General features: G+C 45.4%; 1 protein-coding gene across 13 annotated transcripts in view; it reads right to left on the reverse strand.

Annotated features, from left to right (window-relative positions):
* Window positions 1-5,178: 5,178 nt before the first annotated feature.
* Window positions 5,179-20,871, reverse strand: part of LOC106587162 (protein CBFA2T3-like) — a 59,425-nt gene continuing 43,732 nt past the window's right edge. For 7 of the 13 annotated variants that reach the window (XM_045708020.1, XM_045708018.1, XM_045708028.1 and 4 more), the window contains exons 6-12: window positions 18,939-19,216; window positions 18,455-18,555; window positions 16,814-17,048; window positions 16,325-16,393; window positions 15,497-15,550; window positions 13,458-13,648; window positions 5,179-11,021 (exon numbers count right to left, since the gene is read on the reverse strand). In XM_045708020.1, the coding sequence (XP_045563976.1) occupies window positions 10,662-11,021; window positions 13,458-13,648; window positions 15,497-15,550; window positions 16,325-16,393; window positions 16,814-17,048; window positions 18,455-18,555; window positions 18,939-19,216 (1,288 nt within the window). In that variant the 3' untranslated portion in view covers window positions 5,179-10,661. The remainder of the gene's footprint in view (window positions 11,022-13,457; window positions 13,649-15,496; window positions 15,551-16,324; window positions 16,394-16,813; window positions 17,049-18,454; window positions 18,556-18,938; window positions 19,217-20,871) is intronic. The other 6 variants (XM_045708022.1, XM_045708021.1, XM_045708023.1 and 3 more) reach the window with 5 other exon arrangements.

A 20,871-nucleotide genomic window follows, 5' to 3' on the forward strand; every position in this document is an offset into this window, starting at 1 on the left:
GTGTATGTTTCACCTCTGTGTCAAGGTTTTTGTTTGATCAGTTTATTGTTTGTATCGCATAGTTTCACTCTGGAAATAAAATGTGGAACAACACACACGCTGCACTTTGGTCCGCCTCTTACTACGACAACCGTGACAATGGGCCTATTGTCCCATACCATACTTTTACATAGACAGTACCAGTCAAAAGTTTGGACACCTACTTATTTAAGGGTTTTTCTTTATTTTTTTACTATTTCTACGTTGTAGAATAATAGTGAAGACATCAAAACTATGAAATAACCCATATGGAATCATGTAGTAACCAAAAAAGTGTTAAACAAATGAAAATATACACTGCTCAAAAAAATAAAGGGAACACTTAAACAACACAATGTAACTCCAAGTCAATCACACTTCTGTGAAATCAAACTGTCCACTTAGAAAGCAACACTGATTGACAATAAATTTCACATGCTGTTGTGCAAATGGAATAGACAACAGGTGGAAATTATAGGCAATTAGCAAGACACCCCAATAAAGGACTGGTTCTGCAGGTGGTGACCACAGACCATTTCTCAGTTCCTATTCTTCCTGGCTGATGTTTTGGTCACTTTTGAATGCTGGCGGTGCTTTCACTCTAGTGGTAGCATGAGACGGAGTCTACAACCCACACAAGTGGCTCAGGTAATGCAGCTCATCCAGGATGGCACATCAATGCGAGCTGTGGCAAGAAGGTTTGCTGTGTCTGTCAGCGTAGTGTCCAGAGCATGGAGGCGCTACCAGGAGACAGGCCAGTACATCAGGAGACGTGGAGGAGGCCGTAGGAGGGCAACAACCCAGCAGCAGGACCGCTACCTCCGCCTTTGTGCAAGGAGGAGCAGGAGAAGCACTGCCAGAGCCCTGCAAAATGACCTCCAGTTGGCCACAAATGTGCATGTGTCTGCTCAAACGGTCAGAAACAGACTCCATGAGGGTGGTATGAGGGCCCGACGTCCACAGGTGGGGGTTGTGCTTACAGCCCAACACCGTGCAGGACGTTTGGCATTTGCCAGAGAACACCACGATTGGCAAATTCGCCACTGGCGCCCTGTGCTCTTCACAGATGAAAGCAGGTTCACACTGAGCACGTGACAGACGTGATAGAGTCTGGAGACACCGTGGAGAACGTTCTGCTGCCTGCAACATCCTCCAGCATGACCGGTTTGGCGGTGGGTCAGTCATGGTGTGGGGTGGCATTTCTTTGGGGGGCTGCACAGCCCTCCATGTGCTCGCCAGAGGTAGCCTGACTGCCATTAAGTACCGAGATGAGATCCTCAGACCCCTTGTGAGACCATATGCTGGTGCGGTTGGCCCTGGGTTCCTCCTAATGCAAGACAATGCTAGACCTCATGTGGCTGGAGTGTGTCAGCAGTTCCTGCAAGAGGAAGGCATTGATGCTATGGACTGGCCCGCCCGTTCCCCAGACCTGAATCCAATTGAGCACATCTGGGACATCATGTCTCGCTCCATCCACCAACGCCACGTTGCACCACAGACTGTCCAGGAGTTGGTGGATGCTTTAGTCCAGGTCTGGGAGGAGATCCCTCAGGAGACCATCCGCCACCTCATCAGGAGCATGCCCAGGCGTTGTAGGGAGGTCATACAGGCACGTGGAGGCCACACACACTACTGAGCCTCATTTTGACTTGTTTTAAGGACACTACATCAAAGTTGGATCAGGCTGTAGTGTGGTTTTCCACTTTAATTTTGAGTGTGACTCCAAATCCAGACCTCCATGGGTTGATAAATTGGATTTCCATTGATTATTTTTGTGTGATTTTGTTGTCAGCACATTCAACTATGTAAAGAAAAAAGTATTTAATAAGATTATTTAGTTCATTCAGATCTAGGATGTGTTGTTTAAGTGTACCCTTTATTTCTTTTGAGCAGTATATTTAATATTTAATATTCTTCAAAGTAGCCACCCTTTGCCTTCATGGCAGCTTTACACACTCTTGGCATTCTCTCAACCAGCTTCACGAGGAATGCTTTTCCAATAGTCTTGAAGGAGTTCCTTACATATGCTGAGCACTTGTTGGCTGCTTTTCCTTCTCTCTGCGGTCCAACTCATCCCAAACCATCTCAATTGGGTTGAGGTCGGGTGATTGTGGAGGCCAGGTCATCTGATGCAGCATTCCATCACTCTCCTTTTTGGTCAAATAGCCCTTACAAAGCCAGGAGGTGTGTTGGGTCATTGTCCTGTTGAAAAACAAATGATAGTCCCACTAAGTGCCAACCAAATGGGATGGCGTATCGCTGCAGAATGCTGTGGTAGACCTGCTGGTTAAGTGTGCCTTGAATTCTAAATAAATCACTGACAGTGTCACCAGCAAAGCACCCCCACACCATCACACCTCTTCCTCCATGCTTCAGGGTGGGAACCACACATTCGGAGATCATCCGTTCACCTACTCTGCATCTCACAAAGACACGGCGCTTGGAACCAAAAATCTCAAATTTCGACTCATCAGACCAAAGGACAGATTTCCACCGGTCTAATGTCCATTGCTTGTGTTTCTTGGCCCAAGCAAGTCTTTTCTTATTATTGGTGTCCTTTAGTAGTGGTTTCTTTGCAGCAATTTGACCATGAAGGCCTGATTCACACAGTCTCCTCTGAACAGTTGATGTTGAGATGTGTCTGTTACATGAACTCTGTGAAGCATTTATTTGGGCTGCAATTTCTGAGGCTGATAACTCTAATGAACTTATCCTCTGCAGCAGAGATAACTCTGCATCTTCCTTTCATGTGGCGATCCTCATGAGAGCCAGTTTCATCATAGTGCTTCATGGTTTTTGCGACTGCACTTGAAAAAACTTTAAAAGTTCTTGAAATGTTCCAGATTGACTGACCTTCATGTCTTAAAGTAATGATGGGCTGTCATTTCTCTTTTCTTATTTGAGTAGTTCTTGCCATAATATGGACCTGGTCTTCTGTATACCACCCCTACCTTGTCACAACACAACTGATTGGCTCAAACACATTAAGAAGGAAAGAAATTCCACAAATTAACATTTAACAAGGCGCACTTGTTAATTAAAATGTATTCCAGGTGACAACTTCATGAAGCTGGTTGAGAGAATGCCAAGAGCGTGCAAACTGTCAAGGCAAAGGGTGGCTACTTTGAAGAACCTCAAATATAAAATATATTTTGAGTTGTTTAACACTTTTTTGCTTACTACATGATTCCATATGTATTATTTCATAGTTTTGATGTCTTCACTATAATTCTACAATGTAGAAATTAGTAAAAAATTCAGAAAAACCCTTGAATGAGTAGGTGTGTCCAAACTTTTGACTGGTACTGTATATACACTACTGTTCAGAAGTTTGGGGTCACTTAGAAATGTCCTTGTTTTTGAAAGAAAATCTTTTTTTTTGTCCATTAAAATAACATCAAATTGATCAGAAATACAGTGTAGACATTGTTAATGTTGTATATGACTTTTGTAGCTCGAAACGGCAGATTTTTTTATGGAATATCTACATAAGCGTGCAGATGCCCATTATCAGCAACCATTACTCCTGTGTTCCAATGGCACGTTGTGTTAGCTAATCTTAGTTTATCATTTTAAAAGGCTAATTGATCATGAGAAAACCATTTTCCAATTATATTAGCACAGCTGAAAACTGTTGATCTGATTAAAATAGCAATAAAACTGGCATTCTTTAGACTAGTTGAGTATCTGGAGCAACAGCATTTGTGGGTTCGATTACAGGCTCAAAATTGTTAGAAACAAAGACCTTTCTTCTGAAACGCATCAGTCTATTCTTGTTCTGAGAAATGAAGGCTTTTCTATGCGAGAAATTGCCAAGAAACAGAAGATCTCGTACAATGCTGTTCACTACTCCCTTCACAGAACAGCACAAACTGGCTCTAACCAGAATAGAAAGAGGAGTGGGAGGTCCCGGTGCACAACTGAGCAAGAGGACAAGTACATTAGAGTGTCTAGTTTGAGAAACAGACGTCTCACAAGTCCTCAACTGGCAGCTTTATTAAATAGTACCCGCAAAACACCAGTCTCATCGTCAACAGTGAAGAGGCGACTCCGGGATGCTGGCCTTCTAGGCAGAGTTGCAAAGAAAAGCCATATCTCAGACTGGCCAATAAATAGAAAAGATTAAGATGGGCAAAAGAACACAGACACTGGACAGAGGAACTCTGCCTAGAAGGCCAGCATCCCGGAGTCGCCTCTTCACTGTTGACGTTGAGACTGGTGTTTTGCGGGTACTATTTAATGAAGCTGCCAGTTGAGGACTTGTGAGGCATCTGCCATCTGCCCGTTACAGTTGAAACCGTGATTAATCCATGAAGAGCACACTTCTCCAGTGTGCCAGTGGCCATCGAAGGTGAGCATTTGCCCACTGAAGTCGGTTACGACGCCGAACTGCAGTCAGGTCCAGACCTTGGTGAGGATGATATGCACACAGATGAGCTTCCCTGAGACAGTTTCTGACAGTTTATCCAGAAATTCTTTGGTTGTGCAAACCCAGTCTCATCAGCAGGTTCACATGGCTGGTCTCAGATGATCACACAGGTGAAGAAGCCGGATGTAAAGGTCCTGGGCTGCAGTTTTGAGGCCGGTTGGACTTACTGACAAATTCTCTAAATGGTAGGGAAATGAACATTCAATTCTCTGGCAACAGCTTTGGTGGACATTCCTGCATTCCAATTGCATGTTCTGTCAAAACTTGAGTCATCTATTGCCTTGATTTGTGTGACAAAACTGCACATATTAGAGTGGCTTTTTATTATCCCCAGCACAAGGTGCACCTGTGTAATGAGTGTGCTGTTTAATCAGCTTCTTGATATGCCACACTTGTCAGGTGGATGGATTATCTTGGCAAAGGAGAAATGCTCACTAACAGGCATATAAACAAAATTGCACAACATTTGAGAGACATAAGCTTTTTGTGTGTAAGGAACATTTCTGGGATCTTTTATTTCAGCTCATAAAACATGGGACCAACGCTTTACATGTTGCGTTTATATTTTTGTTCAGTGTATTTACATTTTGTTGACCGCAATGCAGTTCCTGGTCGCAACCCCGACTTTGAATACCACTACACCAAAATACGATTTTCCAACTTACCTGTGCAGCAGTATTTCATTATGACGTTGAAATAAGGATCTTTGACTCAGAAAATCAGGAAATATGTTTGATATTTCATTTCATTTTTAATTACGCAGTTACATAGCTCAACACAGACAATAACCTGAATTAGAATGTTTACAGCTTCACACATCCAACATAGCGCACAGTTAAAGAAGGGGAATAGCAAAAAGGGAAGGAAAGCATGCAATAAATAAATAAAAATCAGAATTAAATTCTTCTGGCACAGTTCACTTCATCTAAAGAATGGTAATAGGACCCTTAAAGAGGAAAATACATTTTTCTTCAAAGCGCCAACCTTTCCTACAGAAACATTTTTTTTCTGTAATAATGTATTGCACAATACAGTATATAATGCTTCCCTACACATATAAAACCAAGTCTTTGTTTGTCTTGAAGTAATAATGTAAAAAAAACAAAAACAAAACACTTTCATCCCTACCATGGCTTGGGGAGACCAAGAGCTGTATCCACTTTTGCCATCTCAGCTTTGTATCAGTGCGGGCTTCACAGGGCAATCAATCACTAAAATCAGATGAGCCAGGAAACTCCATTGATAGATTGGTGGTAAATGGTTAGGGAGAGGCTGATGCCAACATGCTAGTATTTGCCATCGAAAACACAGAATTTGCCCTCTTCATGTATGCCGTAATAAAAACCTAAAGAGATAAGAAAGTGGTCTGTATGTGTGAATGAATGACAGTCTTTATCTATATATGAGGCAGAGATCTCCAGGCTATGTAGATTTTACATCAGAGGCAGGAACAGTCCTCCTAATACCCCATTATGACATGAGTCATCAGAGGAAATGAATGAAATAGAACACTCCACAAACAGTTGGTCTTCCATTATTCCATGTCCAGAATCTAAATCCTTTCCTCAGAGCCCATACCACTTTTAGGAACCTTGTTGACCTTGTCTGGTCATAAAAAAAGAGAATTCACACAGAACAGGAACTCGGCATGCTAACTCTACTTCAGCTGTCCTTTCAGTGACAGCTTACATGGCCAAATGTCCAACAGCATCAACCCCTGTATAGACCTGCCCAAAGAACATCTGCCCCAATTCTGGGCTAAAGAAGGGACAGCAGAGAAAGAGAGAGATGGTGTGATAGATATTACAAACACACATTTTTTTTGGTCAATAAAAATAGTATTTGCCACAAGTTGTGACAAATCGAAGAGTTATTGTGTTTCAGGGTTGATTCGCAGACAAGCAAAGCACACAGAGAGCATTAAAGGATAATGTGTATTGAAATGTCATCAAAACCTACAGTAATGTCGTGGATAATATGGTGGGTGAGTTCACTCTGTCTTTCCCTCTCAGTGCACTGCTACATCTTTAGAATTCTCTGCCATTATTCTGACTGAGATGTTTCATTAAAGCTCTGAAGGTTCAAGTAGTTTGTACAGAGAAACTGTGAAAAGAGAAAAACAAGTACACACACACACACCATGCATTTATTCCGTCTGTAAGCAAGGCTTAGGAAGAAAACTCAAAGCAGTCATTACGCATTCCGGAGATGTTTCTGTAGTCTTATCTGAGGCATTAGATATGTAGAAACAAGCGCTTTGATTGCTTGAATAAATAATCTACAAATCTTCACCTTCACAGATGCGTTGGTTGTTTGTTTTTGTCTTGTGCTTTGAGCATGTGTTTATTTCAGACACTTTGGTTAACAGGTATAGTTGGCCTCAAGCCTCCTTATTTCTGGTCTTTCTCTACACAATTTCAAAATCCACTGCCGTGCAGAAATACTTTGGTCTGTGCTTTTATTTGTTTTGGACTACAAATGGCATGTAATGGTTTAACGTTCAGCTGGGGTATGGAAGGAATTTCTGTATATCGAACCCTGGACAGTGTAGTGTACGTAGAGAGTCTAGAATCCAAATCATCTGAGTGTTCCTCATTTGATCCCTATTTCTGACTGACAGAGTTGAGCTGCGAAAATATACACATTGTAAAGTTATCTGTATTAGATCTTTCGGGTTTGTTTCCTATTTGCTCTGATGTTTGTGTGAGTTTGCATGTCTGCTCGCAGCCCTGCTCCCAAAGCTCGGTGACCTCTCCCAGTCATGTGCTGCAGCGTCACAGGAGGTAGCTTGTGGTGGGTCAGGAGACAGGAGGGATGTCCAGGTGGGGGTTAAAGAGCAGAGGGCTGAAGAGGTTTAGAAACACAAACGGGCTGAAGTCATTTCAATACATCGGTAATAACATACGACACACATATACAACGCAGATGCAGGGTACCTCGCAGCTTATCACATTTGAACGATTTATATATTACTTTTTGATACTGACATATAGGAAAATAGATCATGTACATATGTGATAAATGAAACACACTGTCAATGCTAATAGACATCGAATCGTTTCTGCGTCCATATGTCACTCTAGGTTTTAAATGTGAAAGAGCCTGGCAGACCATACTTGTAACAGTAGAAGATAAAACAACACAAAAGCTTGATCCATTTTAGAGTTATGTGGCCAATTGGTTAGGGATTATTATATCAATCATTTGAACATGGCAGGTACAGTCCCAATTTAATGCTATGTTTGAAAGCCATTTGAGCTTGTAATTCTAACTTAATGAAGTTTTAACTTATAGCTTGTGATGACATTACTGTATGAGATGGCATTCCTCCTTGTTAGTCTGATTGTGAAGACATCTGTTCCAACTCTCCCAGTTTCTGAGTACTTCTTGCCTTGCTAGGATCCTAAAGCTACACGAGGAAAAATGACTCAGACTGCATCTTCACAAACTAATCTATGGACAGAGTAAGAAAAAATAACCAGTGAAAGGATTGGGCAGTATCACGGTTAGGTTAAGCTTCAGACTTCCAGACCAGTGTGTTGGCTTTGTTTTGAGGGCAGCCCACAGGGTTTTCAGTGTGGCCCACTGCAGTGGCAATCCAGCCCAATGGATGGCAATGTTTCACACAGATACAGATAACTTTTTGGGCACAAGTTGTTGCAGTTTTGAATCCAATATCCAGAGTAGTGGAGTAATTTAGCCTCACGCTAGGACGCTTTTAGAATCAATGTGTGATAAGCCTCTCTTTCTCCTCTTTAAAACCATCCTCTTGGGCCTGTCATGAGAGCTATAGCTGGCTCCTCTTGAAGGGAGTCAGTGGAGTACGCTGCCATCAATCATAGGGGGAGCTAGAAGAACTGTGACTCCAGAAGAGAACCACTATCGCTGCCAACATCCCTCCTCATAACATCTTTTTGAGATTACACACTCAACAGACTTTGCTAATCTGGTAGAAAAGAAGGATTTATGAGAAATGAAAATTCCTTTGATTAAAAAATGAACTGGAAAGAAATCATATTCTGGACATTGTACATTACTTTAAAGGTTTCTGTTATTTGGCAAACACATTTTTGGACCTCTTTAAATACTATGTACATTCACATTAAGTTACTGATGTTATTTTAAATATATTTATATGTATCTATATTATATGACCCCCTATGGGTAGTTGCTGAGGTTCCACCCAGTAGCTGAATTCTCTTCATATTGCACCTCCGTCCTCTCACTGTCTTACAATGCGAGCAATATAAAATATTCTACAAGAGGATTTTCTTTTCATTGATAAAGATACAACAAATTGAACAATAAGTACAACATGGGATTCTCTCTCCTAGAGTGTCTTTGCTCCTGCTTCAATGTTTTGTCCAAACTTAAAAAGAAGACGAGTCCCTCTTTCTGAAAACGCACAAGGGCAGCACAGGTGGACACCAGAGACGGAGACAATTTTTTTATCGAGAAACAAAGAAAGGAATATCTACAAGCAGGTTTTATCCCTTCCCAGAGATCTGCTCAGAGGTTATGTCCAAAGGGGGGGTAGGGTTGACTGAGGAACGAGAGAGTTTCAGGGAGGTACATACAGGAAAGTGGGGGGGAGGTAGAAAGAGAGAGAGAAGAGAACTGAGTCTACACCGCTTTATGAGGCTCGTTAGTCTGTTTGTCATGCTTTGGAAAAGGAGGGTGAAAATGTACGACTCACTGAAATGTATCCTCTTGATAGAGCTAAAAAACATAATTAGGAACAAAAGTCTTATCCGTACTGTACAATGCTTGCTTGGACAGGTTATCCGTTTTTTTGAGGTTCTTTTTGGCAGTTCCAATGCCTTTCATCTTCTTTTTGAGGCCAAGTAGCTGCTTCTTTGTCCATTCCGTTGCCATTCACATAAATCACTGTCACATTCAGTGGCTCGTCCTTCCATTTCATTTGTCTTTTGTGGCAGGCGTTTCAAATGTTTGCTCTGGATTTCTCTCTCTGTGGATCACTGTGGGTATTTTCAGGCTGACAGAGGCCAGCTACAGTACACTCAAGATAGAGTTTTTGTGTGACTCTTGTTGTTGCTCTACAGCCTTAATCTCCCAGAGCTTTGCTGCTGAGGAGGTGAAGTTGCTTGCGTTTGGTTACAAGATGAGTGCTTCTCCTTGTCTCTTAGTAACTTTGGCAGTGTAATAAAAAGGTTTGGATCATGTTTTTCCCTTCTTTGAATTCATTTGGGTTCACATCGGTACAGAGAGGTGAGTTCGGTGTCATTTTCTTGGCTCGCTAGCAAGGTAGTTCACTTTTTTGAAATGATTTTTCTTATTATTATTTGTTTAGAATATTTGGACTTTTCTTTGTCTTCCTTAAAGCCCAAAAATGAATCATTAGATAAATAATTAGCCGTATTATGGAAGAGTTTCTGAGGAAAAAAGAAATCGCACCATGAGTGTATCTTATCCCCTCTCCTCCATCAGAAGAGGGGTTTCCTGACTGGTGTCTGGCTTCTTAGATAGGGGACCTCAATCAGGACATGTCCATGGCCCAGTACACAGAGGAGCCTGTTCTATAGACGCATCTATCTATCCATCTCTTAGAGGTCTGGGCTGTTAGTGCACATGCTGGGGGTTAAGAGTCATCCCACTGCTGCTGCGTTAAAGGGAAATCCTCTCCAAGTGCTAAATTCAGATATCTCTTCTTCACAATAAGTGTGGTACCATAACGGGTCTCATGCAATGCAAGCCCCCGACATACACAGCATTGACTGGGCTTATGTTACTGAGGCCACGTGTTGGTCTGGCATATAACAAAGCTTATCTTCACAAGACATTATCAGAGTTCAATAACCAAGTCTGGTGTGGGTTTTTTTTGTAATAGAGAGGAAGTTCTGCTTCTGCATTGGTTTATTTTGAGCATTCAGTAAATTAAGCCCTAGCCATGCTAAACACAACAGTGGACCCCTTGACTAGTTTCGAGTTTGATAGAGAGAAAGTCTGTGCGGCTGAGAGACAGTCAGAACGATTTTTGGGAGGAGGTTGAGGAGTTGAGAAAACGAGGCCGACAGGTAGCTAAGAAGTAGTCAACGATGCAGTATTCACGGTAGGACCCCTACAGATGCCGTACAGAAGAAGGAAAGGGTGCAGTGCGATCGATGGAGATTCCTCTGTTCATTTAGGATGGATGGCAGCTGGACTGTAGCATCAGTGGGAGTGACTGGGCGTGGCAGGGCGTGGCAGGGCGAGGTCAGCGAGAGGTGGCGTCCAGCAGTGCAGGGGTCGCTGGGGTGGTGGAGCGTGAGGCACTGCTGGAGCTAGCCTCCTTCGGACTCCCGGAGAGACTGCCTCCCCCACCACCGCTGGTCTGGCCGGGCAGGGAGAGTGGACCAGGGGGGGTGCTCTCTGAGTGTGTAGGGGGTGCGCTGGAGGAGGGGGTGCCCAGAGGAACACTGCTGCCCCCGGGGAGGCCCTGCAGACCCTGGCCACAGACGTGGTGGTGCTTCTCCCAGTCTTTGTGCTGGCAGAAGGAGCCGCAGTAGCGCGCTGTGTTGCAGCCGCTGCACGTCTCACTGGCCTTGCGTCCACAGTTCCAGCAGCTCTGGAGAGACAGTGGGAAGAAGGCATAGAGTTGATAAAATAAATCTCTGGTCGTAAACCTGTTATATTATTATACAAATATCATTGTTACCACTTATCAAATACTGTCATGCTATCAACAGGTGAGTTATTTCATGTTCTGGGCAACATATTCCCACATTTATTGTCTGGGGCTACAAATGTCCCAAACCACTAGGTGGAGTGTCCTGTCTTGTCCTGTCCTGTCTTGTCCTGTCCTGTCTTGTCCTGTCCTGTCTTGTCCTGTGCTGTGCTGGCCCTGACACTGTTACTCCAACCATCCGCTTGTGGCTGCTGTTATTCAGACAGGCGGCTGGAGTCAATCTTTACTAATGAAATGAAAACAAGGTGTTGACTCAGACCAGGTGCCGCCAGCTGTGGCTCACAGTAACACCACAACCAGGCAGTGTCCTGTTTAAGATATACACATGCTGTGCAGAATATGGGATTTTGATAGAGAACTGATAGGTTAAACACTGCTCCAAGCACTGTGAAAATCTGTTGCTCTGTGCAGAACCTGTCTGTGTAGCTCCAACACACACACATTGTATCTAGGACTCTGGATTGTATAGAACTGGTGAATGACCTGTTGCTGAGATGCGAATGTTGGTGGTGGGGGGGGGGGACATGTTATGAAGTGTGTGTGACAGTAAGTAATGTGAAGAGCAGGTGTGTGACATGTCTATTTTGAGGAAGTGTTACTGTGAGGTCTAAAATAAATGGGTTAGCTGTGTGACAGTTTGTTATGTAAAACGGGTGGTTGGTGGGTTGAGGTGACACGATTGATTGTGGGTGTGCTTTGTGATGCAGTGCAGCAGGGTGTGCCTGTGTTTACTGACAGTAGGGTGAGGAGTGTATCTCTCTATGCCTGCTGCTGTGCTGTGGTATGTTACAGGGCTCAGGGTGTGGGGTATGGGGTACACTTAGAAAAAAGGGTTCCAAAAGGGTTCTTCGGTTGTCCCCATAGGAGTTCCGTATTTGGTTCCAGGTAGAACCCTTTTTGGTTCCATGTAGAACCCTCTGCATTCTAAAGGGAACCAAAAGGGTCCTAACTGGTACCAAAAAGGGTTCCAAAAATGGGGACATTTTTCATAAGGGCTATTTATACTCTACGGAGACGGACCTTATGGGGCGTAGCGGAATGTAGCAATGTCGTTTTTCATCACAAAAGGGGTGGCTCCTTGTAGTGCCTCCAGACATTCTGCGTACTGCCGTAGCACTTGAAAATTGTAACGCATTGTATCGTTCCTTGCGTAGTCATGGGGGCAGTTGGCAACGAAACTTGCTTGCTTGGTTCCTTGATTTGATCTATAGGCTATGCATCGAAGTTGCATTGATGAATTAGTATAATCTCAGCGACTGTTCAAACGATAAACCAAACAACATTATAGCCTTATTAGAATCCCCCCACCCCAAAAAAATGTATTGTGTTTAGAAGTAATAACTATTGATTCCAGGCTATTGTCATAACCAGCTCAGAGATATGAGCTTTTTCTCTGCGACCAAAACATGATGACATTCTATTTTTAGCTGATATGGGAGTGAATACATTGAAGCGGTATATCAAATTGGGATAATTTTGTAGGTTACAGAGGCAAGTATAAAACTATTTGCCAGGGCTTATTAATGAATTATAAATCGGATTATTTCACATTGTGATGTGGGAAGCTAAAAGCACAGATTGAACAACGAGACAGATATTTCACCGGATGTATAAACGTGAAGCATCCGCTTGGCGTTTCCACTCACTAACAAATATGGTATTGAGAGGAAGCTCAGTGGCCGGCAGTGGGAGAAGATGGAACGAGATGGATTTTGGCCGACATTCTGCACATTTTCTCATCGATGAAACATTTGATCTCAATACAGTTTTTCTTTTCCCAAAACTAGAATCTGTTACGAACAGAGTGGACTAAGTTTTGTAGACTTTACCCTTTGCCAAAGTTTAAAATAATTGCGTTGTTTAGAAGGAGTGCAAAGGCGAATTGAGTTATTGCACATGAGTAGGCGTTTCCTAACGGAAATATCCACATGTATGCTAGAACGCACCAATAGGATCTCGCTAGCTCGTGCTTGGCTCTGCCCACTATGACTCATTTGATTCCGTTTGAAATGATAGGCTGTGGTCTATCTTGGTTTAGTTCTAAAAACTATTTTCTAAAAGGCTAGCTAGCTTGCAGTGTTTAGACAACATGCTAGCAAGGGAAGACAAGACAAGACACTCTTCTTTTGCTTTCACAACAAATGAGAAGGAAACCTTGGTGAGGTATCATGTTACCAAAATAGTGCACGTTGCGTGCATGTAGCTCTACGCATGTTAAGTGTCTGGAAAACTTAAGAGTGTAGGATAGTGTGGGGGCATGGGGGTGGGTGTGTGTGTGTGTGTGTTTGTGTGTCTGTGTGTGGGCGATAAGGCTGTGATGCTCACTTCGCTGGAGTCCTCCTGCTGGTTGATGACGGTCAGTGCATCCTCGGAGGCCTGTTTCCTGGCCTCGGCCAGCGCCCTCTCCATCTTGGACCTCTCAGCGGAGATCATCTCATGGGCCTTCCTCTCAGCGTCCGACACAGCCTTTTGTAGCTCCGACATGGCCTGCCTCTTCACCTCGTTCACTGCCTCCTCTGTGGGGAGAGAGAGAGAGAGAGAGAGAGAGAGAGAGAGAGAGAGAGAGAGAGAGAGAGAGAGAGAGAGAGGCGTCAGTCCCCATGACCGCTCTTACTCTGTCATCCTTTATTGAGGCACTCTAAGCGCTCCATTTGTTTTATCTCGGCAAACAGATGCACATCATCCAAGATTTAAAACATTCTGTCGGGAAAAAGAAGCCTGTTAATAATGAATTAAAAGACGTCTGGTAACAATCATTTCCAGCGCTGACAACAGCAGATGTCTCCAAACTTTGTTCGTAAACTTGCTTATTAACCCAGTATTCTGTGACGCTCTGCTTTTGATGAAAAGAAATCTGAGTGAATGAACAAAGAAACAGACGTTAGAACTGAGGAGTGAAAATGGCTTCCGTATCATTTATGCACAACTTTGCTAACAGGGGGTAACTGTGGTAGAGGTCCTACCCTCAACTCATGTGAGTGAATAGGCAGTGTTTTTAGAAAAGTCAGGTGTGTGAACTCCTTTACAGGCACGAGTCCAAAATAGAAGCTAAGGCTGGTTCTCAATCGAAGACAGTGGTTATCCGGCGAGGAAGGAATCACAATCCTTCTCATTAGTTTCTTCATGTTACAAGGAGAACATGACACAACATCAGCGATTCATTTGGTTTTAGCTCTTGCAGAACTCTGCGGAGAGAAAACAGCTGCCCCACATAATACAACTAATTAAATCCTCATGTTCAATCACCAAATGGATATTTTATGGCCATGAAAAATATCATATCAAACTGTCAACTGGCACAGTATATGGGATAAGTTAGTGTCTTGTACAACCAAAACGAGGGGAAGTTGTATCACTAGATTCCCCTCCCTTCTACACACAGACATAGTCAGGTCAGCCTCCTCTGGGCAGACTAGAGGTGAGAGTCATACCGTGGTCTATTCTCCCTCCCTGATTCTTCCAGTCAGTTGGTGTAAAGGAGAGGAGCCATAAATAACTGTCATATTTCTCCCTCTGCTCCCTGTCTGGTCCAGCTGTCTGGGGCTGCTGTGCTGAGCTGGGGTACGGGGGCTGGGCGGCTAGTCCCGTGTGTATGTGCTGAATATGAGGATGTGTGTGTGTGTGTGTGTGTGTGTGTGTGTGTGTGTGTGTGTGTGTGCGCGCGAGTCGGTCTCTGCTCAGAAACTAGAGAAGTAGTTTGTATTCCGTTGATCCTCTCAACGGAATACTCTTCTTCCCTTGCTTTTTTTCATCCTGCCCGTCTCTACCTTCATCCACCATTTCATTTCTACATTTTTTCCCCTTCTTAAAGGTGCATGCCTTTTGCTAACTATCGGTACAGTCCTCCGCTGCTCAATTATCAGGCTTAATGCATGCATCACTAAGATTAGTTTCCAAATGTAATTAATTCTTATCAAGGAGCCTGCAGAGCAGATGCTAGGACAATTAGCACTTAATGCAAAACACGGAGGGGCAGCAATATTTACGTTTTCTTTCCGGAGGGATCCGGCAGGTTTATGTTTTTCACACTTCAGATCTTGCTTTTCAAAGGCGGCATAGTCTCTCAACCCTACCTACACCAGAGGATACGTGTCTTTTTCTAATTAAAGAGATGGACTGCAGTTATGCTGTTTGCTGAGGGAGCAGTGTTAATAGGACAGAGGTGGTGCAGTAGTGAATACCATTGGAGGGGTCTCGCACGCACGCACACATACGCACGCGCGCGCACACACACACACACACACACACACACACACACACACACACACACACACACACACACACACACACACACACACACACACACACACACACACACACACACACACACACACACTAGGGGGGATGGGAGCTGTCATACTCACCCTGCTTGTTTTGGAGTTGCTTCAGTGCTGGGGAGAGCGGGATACTTGTAGCACCTGTACGAAAAACAACTGTAAATTAAAATAGTTCTTCTGCTGGTGAAAATGCAGCACATTACCTCACAGACAGCAGCATCTTTCCCCGCAGTATTTGAATATAACTGCATCATAATTGTGTTGGTACTCAGTGGGACCAAGGCTATGTCATACCAGACTCCTCTTGGGATATGCTAGCTATATCAGGCCCAGGCACTGCAACACGCGAACCCACCCCTGCTACATATAACGGAATCAGACTGCTCTGCGGATGATGGTGACAGTCATTAATCTGACTAAGGGACTTGGTCCCAGATTGTCAACAGTTACTAGGACGCAATTGATTTGACTGGTTCAGCTATACTTAAAACAATGAGTTAAAAGCTGTCACATTGAAAAGCAGTATTATATGAACTAAGCTTTACTACTCCTAAACAGAGGATATCCCTCCTCCTCCTCCTCCTCCTCCTTCTCTCCAGCAGGACCCAGTTAAGCTGCAGGCCCCACCTCTGCTACATCCGCTGCTCTGGACAGCGCCAGGCTGGTTAGTGCATTTTCACCGCAGCTGAACTGCCGTCGCCGTTAATAGCGGTTAAAGGTGTAAAGTACTTAACCCTAATGACACACATGACAGTCACAGTCACAGGCCCAATCCCATCCCATCCCTGTCCTTATGTAACTATGGCAACAGGAGAGGCAGGGCCCTCTTCAGGGCTATCTGCAGTGGCGGTGGCGGTGAGTGTGACGGGACTGGGACAGAGACAGTTCAGTAAGGACGGACGTGTGGTTACTCACCAGCCTTCCTCCAGATCTCCTCAGGTAGGTAGCCAGACGCAGGTCTGTGCAGGAAGTCCCTATGAATCTCTGAAACACAATCCGGACCAGAACATCAGTCAGTCTACCACGCTCTCCACACACACACACTTTATGAGCCAAATCTTAACTGGAAATAACTCAATATTTTTTGCACAGATTTCCCACTAACATCAGTGCATGGTTTACCCAAAAATCCAAGCTCCCATGCATAGATCTCTAGCTAGGATTCAGCCCCCTGTGTCCCAACCTCACGAACACACTCAAACTTGAGCTTCATTTTGCTTTGTAACATTTCATTTCATCCCCCAGCCCAATGTCTCTGTGGCCATGCAATGCCAGCATGCTCTCCTCTTTCCTCAGAGCAGACAGAACACACAGAGTGAGTGACTGAGTGACAGTGTAGAGAGAGGAGTGACAGCCTGCATGCTGGAGGCCTGGTGGTGCTGGTGTCTGCAGCAGTGGAAGTACCTATGGGCTGCTGTGTCTCGACGTTGTTAGGAGTGTTGGAGGAGGAGTTGTGAGGAGGTAGAGGAGGAGGAGGAGGGCGCGGCTGGCCGTTGCTCCCACCTTTTTTCATATCTTCCACGTCGCTGTAGCGTCGGATCCAGTGGTTCATCTCCTCGCGGTCGGCTTCCTGGCAACGCCGCAGCACCGTGAGAGACCGCCGTGTCTTCTCCACCATGTCCATGATGCAGTTGAGCAGCTGCAGGGGGGAGGAGGAGGGAGGGAGGGAGGGAGGGGGAGACATGATCAGAGCGCCGCTCTACTCTCTGATTTACTCTCCTACAGTTCAGACTCTGACAACAGGCAGCTGCTCTCGGTGGTGCTAAAGAGTGGCAGAGCCTCTGCACCTAAAAGTCTACCGTTCAATCAGGGTCTCAATCGGAAGTACTGTATAGTGTACATTCTGAAATTAGTCTATGAAAAAACACAATCAGGCCTAAACTTTATCAAGATGTGAAATTGTATGAGAACATTTTCATTGATGGTAATTTGAGTGATTATTTTGGGAGCAATCCAGTCTCTCTAGAATCATTTTTTGCTGTTTAGGTGCCACAAAACTTTCTCAGGAGCACTCCTGAGTGTGTGACCCTGTCCCCATTTTAGCTGCGAGAGCCAGCGGTGCTGAGTGTGTGTGTGTGTGTGTGTGTGTGTGTGTGTGAATGAGGTTGAGTGGTTATACAGAGCAGTGAAGTAAAAATGGCTGTAACAGCTGTGCTACTGATGGAAAAGGCCTAACCAATTCATTCCACCCCTGTGCTTCCTCCAAGCCCCTGTCTGCTAAAGCCTTTCACCCACACCTCCTCCCCTTGCCTTACTCTTTATATTTTTCTTCACTAACTCTCTTTTCTCTCTCTCAACATTGTTTCTCTTTCTGCCTTTGCCCTATGCCTCCTTCAACCCCCGGTCTGCAAAATGCTTTTTACCTTCACCCCCTTCCTTCCATATTCTCTCTTTCTATATATCTCTCTCTCTTTCTCCGCCTGCTTCTCTCTCTCTTTCTCCGCCTCCTTCTCTCTCTCTCTCCCTCTCTCTGTTATCTATATTTATTTCAGTAGAGTGTTTCTAATTTGGCAGAGGCCCAGCACAGGCCGGTTCGCTCCATGACTGCAGCCCTTGTCTCAGCTGCTCTCCCCAGCTGGAGCTGTCCTCTACTGGGTCCCTCGCTCCATCTGTGGCCCTTTTTAGTGCCTGAGTGTGTGTGTGTGTTTGTGAGTGTGTGTGTGCGCGTGCGTGCGTGGCGTGCATGCGTGTGTGTATGAGTGAGTGTTCCAGCCTTGGTAAGGGGAGCTCAGAGTGTTTGCTCCAGTCTTTGTACGCTGGCCAGAGAGGCCTCGGCTGTCCATTCCTGACACGGACACAAGCCTCTACAGACCCCTTAAGGTCAGCTGGTCATCAAATGCAAACTCTGCTGAGGTTTCGGTTCTTAAACCTGTCAGCAGCATCCTGTCTCCCCCCGTCCCACCTCCTTTCATATCATCTACAGCACTGAGAGGTTGAAAGATATCTACTACACACTTCTCTGTTGGATGGGAGATATTTGGGAGATATTAGGGAGATATTAGGGAGGTATTAGGGAGATATTAGGATAAAACCGGGGAGCCCTACCCCAGCAACACGTACATTATCGAGGTGCTTCCACTCCTCGGCCCACTCCCGATCTGTCAGGCGGTGATCGATCACTTCCTCCTGGCGTGCTCCATGCACAGCTGCAACACAAACACACAGTCCTGCGTTCAGCACTTAGGCACCATCACCATATATGAGCCATTCTGGCTCCAGTCTCCTCCACATACAGGACATTAGGGCTCTAACACTTCCTTATACAGTGCGAACCATTACGGATCTAACCGAGGGAAGACGCATATGGATTCCTAGGGGGACATATCCAAGCATGTGTCACTATAGGCTTTTTATAGATGCACTACCTTGGGGATTTAACACCAAACTGTGACAACCTCTCATTGTTCTTTAGAGATGCCATGAGGCTCTCTCTCTCTCTCTCTCTCTCTCTCTCTCTCTCTCTCTCTCTCTCTCTCTCTCTCTCTCTCTCATTCCTCCCTCGCCCTCTCTCATTCCCTCCCTCTCTCACCTGTCTGCCGGTGCCTGTCCCGAGCCTCGCGGTGCTCTGCTGTGTGGCGGTAGGCGTCGCGGTAGTGGTGGGCCAGGGCCATGTCCTCCAGCCGGTAGTGTTGGGGGGCAGGGGGGTTGGGGTGAGACAGGCCGTTGGGGGGGTGCGTGGGCAGGCCGTTGGGGGGCGGGTGGGCTGGCAGGCCAGTGCTGGGGCTGAAGCGCTGGCTGGGGCTGATGGTGCAGGGCCGCTTGGCCAGGTGCTCTGGGTGGTGCCCGTCTCTCTCTGAGTCTTTGGTCCTGAAGGAAGAGAGCACAGGTCAACACGGTTACAATCCCTTTATACGTGTCACCACCAATCAGACACCTTCACTCACTTTATAATTGTTAACATCTCCTAGAACATGAGGAAAATGATTGTTTTAATATGCCATAGTGAGGGAGTTACAAGGGAACAGGAATGAGATTTGTTATATTCAAAATGTACCTGTAAACTTAAGACATTGTAGATTTACTGGGCTGCTAACCTGTTGTTGTTACTGGAAGACATGAGCAGTAAATTTGACGGTGTTTCATGAATCCCCCCTACTGAGATGCTCACTGTTCACTTCAGAGAGTATCTACTCCAGAGTGTGTGCACAGCTGTACGCCATATGTAAAAAATACACTGTATGTTCAGTGTCTCGAGCTGGGATCCAAACTCTTAATCCTAATATCCCTCAACTCACTCTCTTAAATTGCAAGTGTAGCCTCTCCCACAGACCTACGGTGCCGTAGTAGTCTGTGTTTGGCAGATGTTCAGTGACGGTCCTGTTTTGGGAGCCATCTGGACAGTTTAAACGCCGGTGTTGATATTAATCTGTTTAGCTTGGTGAAACAGCCAGGCATTCGGAGGTAAATCGCTCTCTATCATCCCAGGGATCAAAGGCAAATGAAAGGAATTTCAGCGCCATGTGGATGCGAGTGTGTTTTTGTTTATGAGTGCGTGTGTGTGTATATTACTCAGTCTGTGTGTGTGTGTGTATGGGTAGTTGTCCCCTCTTTGTTTACGTGATGTAGCCTCTCCCACACTCCATCCCCAATCCCCTCTCCACTTCTGGCAAGCTCTGGGTCGTGGGGTGAGACTGTGAGGGGGGGGGGTGTCTGTCTCTATTTTCATTTGTATTTGTTTATATTTCACCTTTATTTAACTAGGCAAGTCAGTTAAGAACAAATTCGTATTTACAATGACGGCCTGCCCCGGCCAAACCTGGACGACGCTGGGCCAATTGTTCGCCGCCCTGTGGGACTCCCAATCACGGCCGGATGTGATACAGCCTGGATTCGAACCAGGGCCCGTAGTGACGCCTCTTGCACTGAGATGCAGTGCCTTAGACCGCTGTGCCATTCTGTCAGTGCTCTAGCCCGCCACCGATATCTCACAAATCAAAGCAACAGCTGGCCCAGCCCGCCGTGACACTGTAAACCAGTGTCACGCCGTCACACTGTAAACCAGTGTCACTCCCCCTCCCTTTCCCCCTCCCTCCCTCCCCATCAAGATCAGTTCAAGCAGGGGTTCAGCAGGATCTGGACACATCCCTGACATATGGGCAGCTTCAAGAAGACACACTGACTGACTAGCTGACTGAAGGAGAGGACAGGAGAGGAGAAGAGAGGAGAGGCAGCCAGAGATAAAGGGAGGGGGGAGATGGGGGAGGAGGAGAGTAGTGCTGTGGTTTTGTCTGTCTTAAATTCCAGATGTGTCTCCCCCTCCACACCCCGCTCCATACGGCCCAGTGTGGGGGCGGATACGGCAGCGAGCTGCTGTGGGTAGGGTAGGGAAGTGTATTGGACAGTGAGGGCATTGTCTGTGGGTTGGACTGAGGACATCTCCTCATACTGTACTGGGGCCGCAGACACAGAGCCACTGCTGCTGTGGTTATAGCGTGACGTCCACAGCATTTGGACATCCTCCT

This window comes from Salmo salar, chromosome ssa26 (assembly GCF_905237065.1).
Source record: "Salmo salar chromosome ssa26, Ssal_v3.1, whole genome shotgun sequence".
NCBI classification, from domain to species: Eukaryota; Metazoa; Chordata; class Actinopteri; order Salmoniformes; family Salmonidae; genus Salmo; species Salmo salar.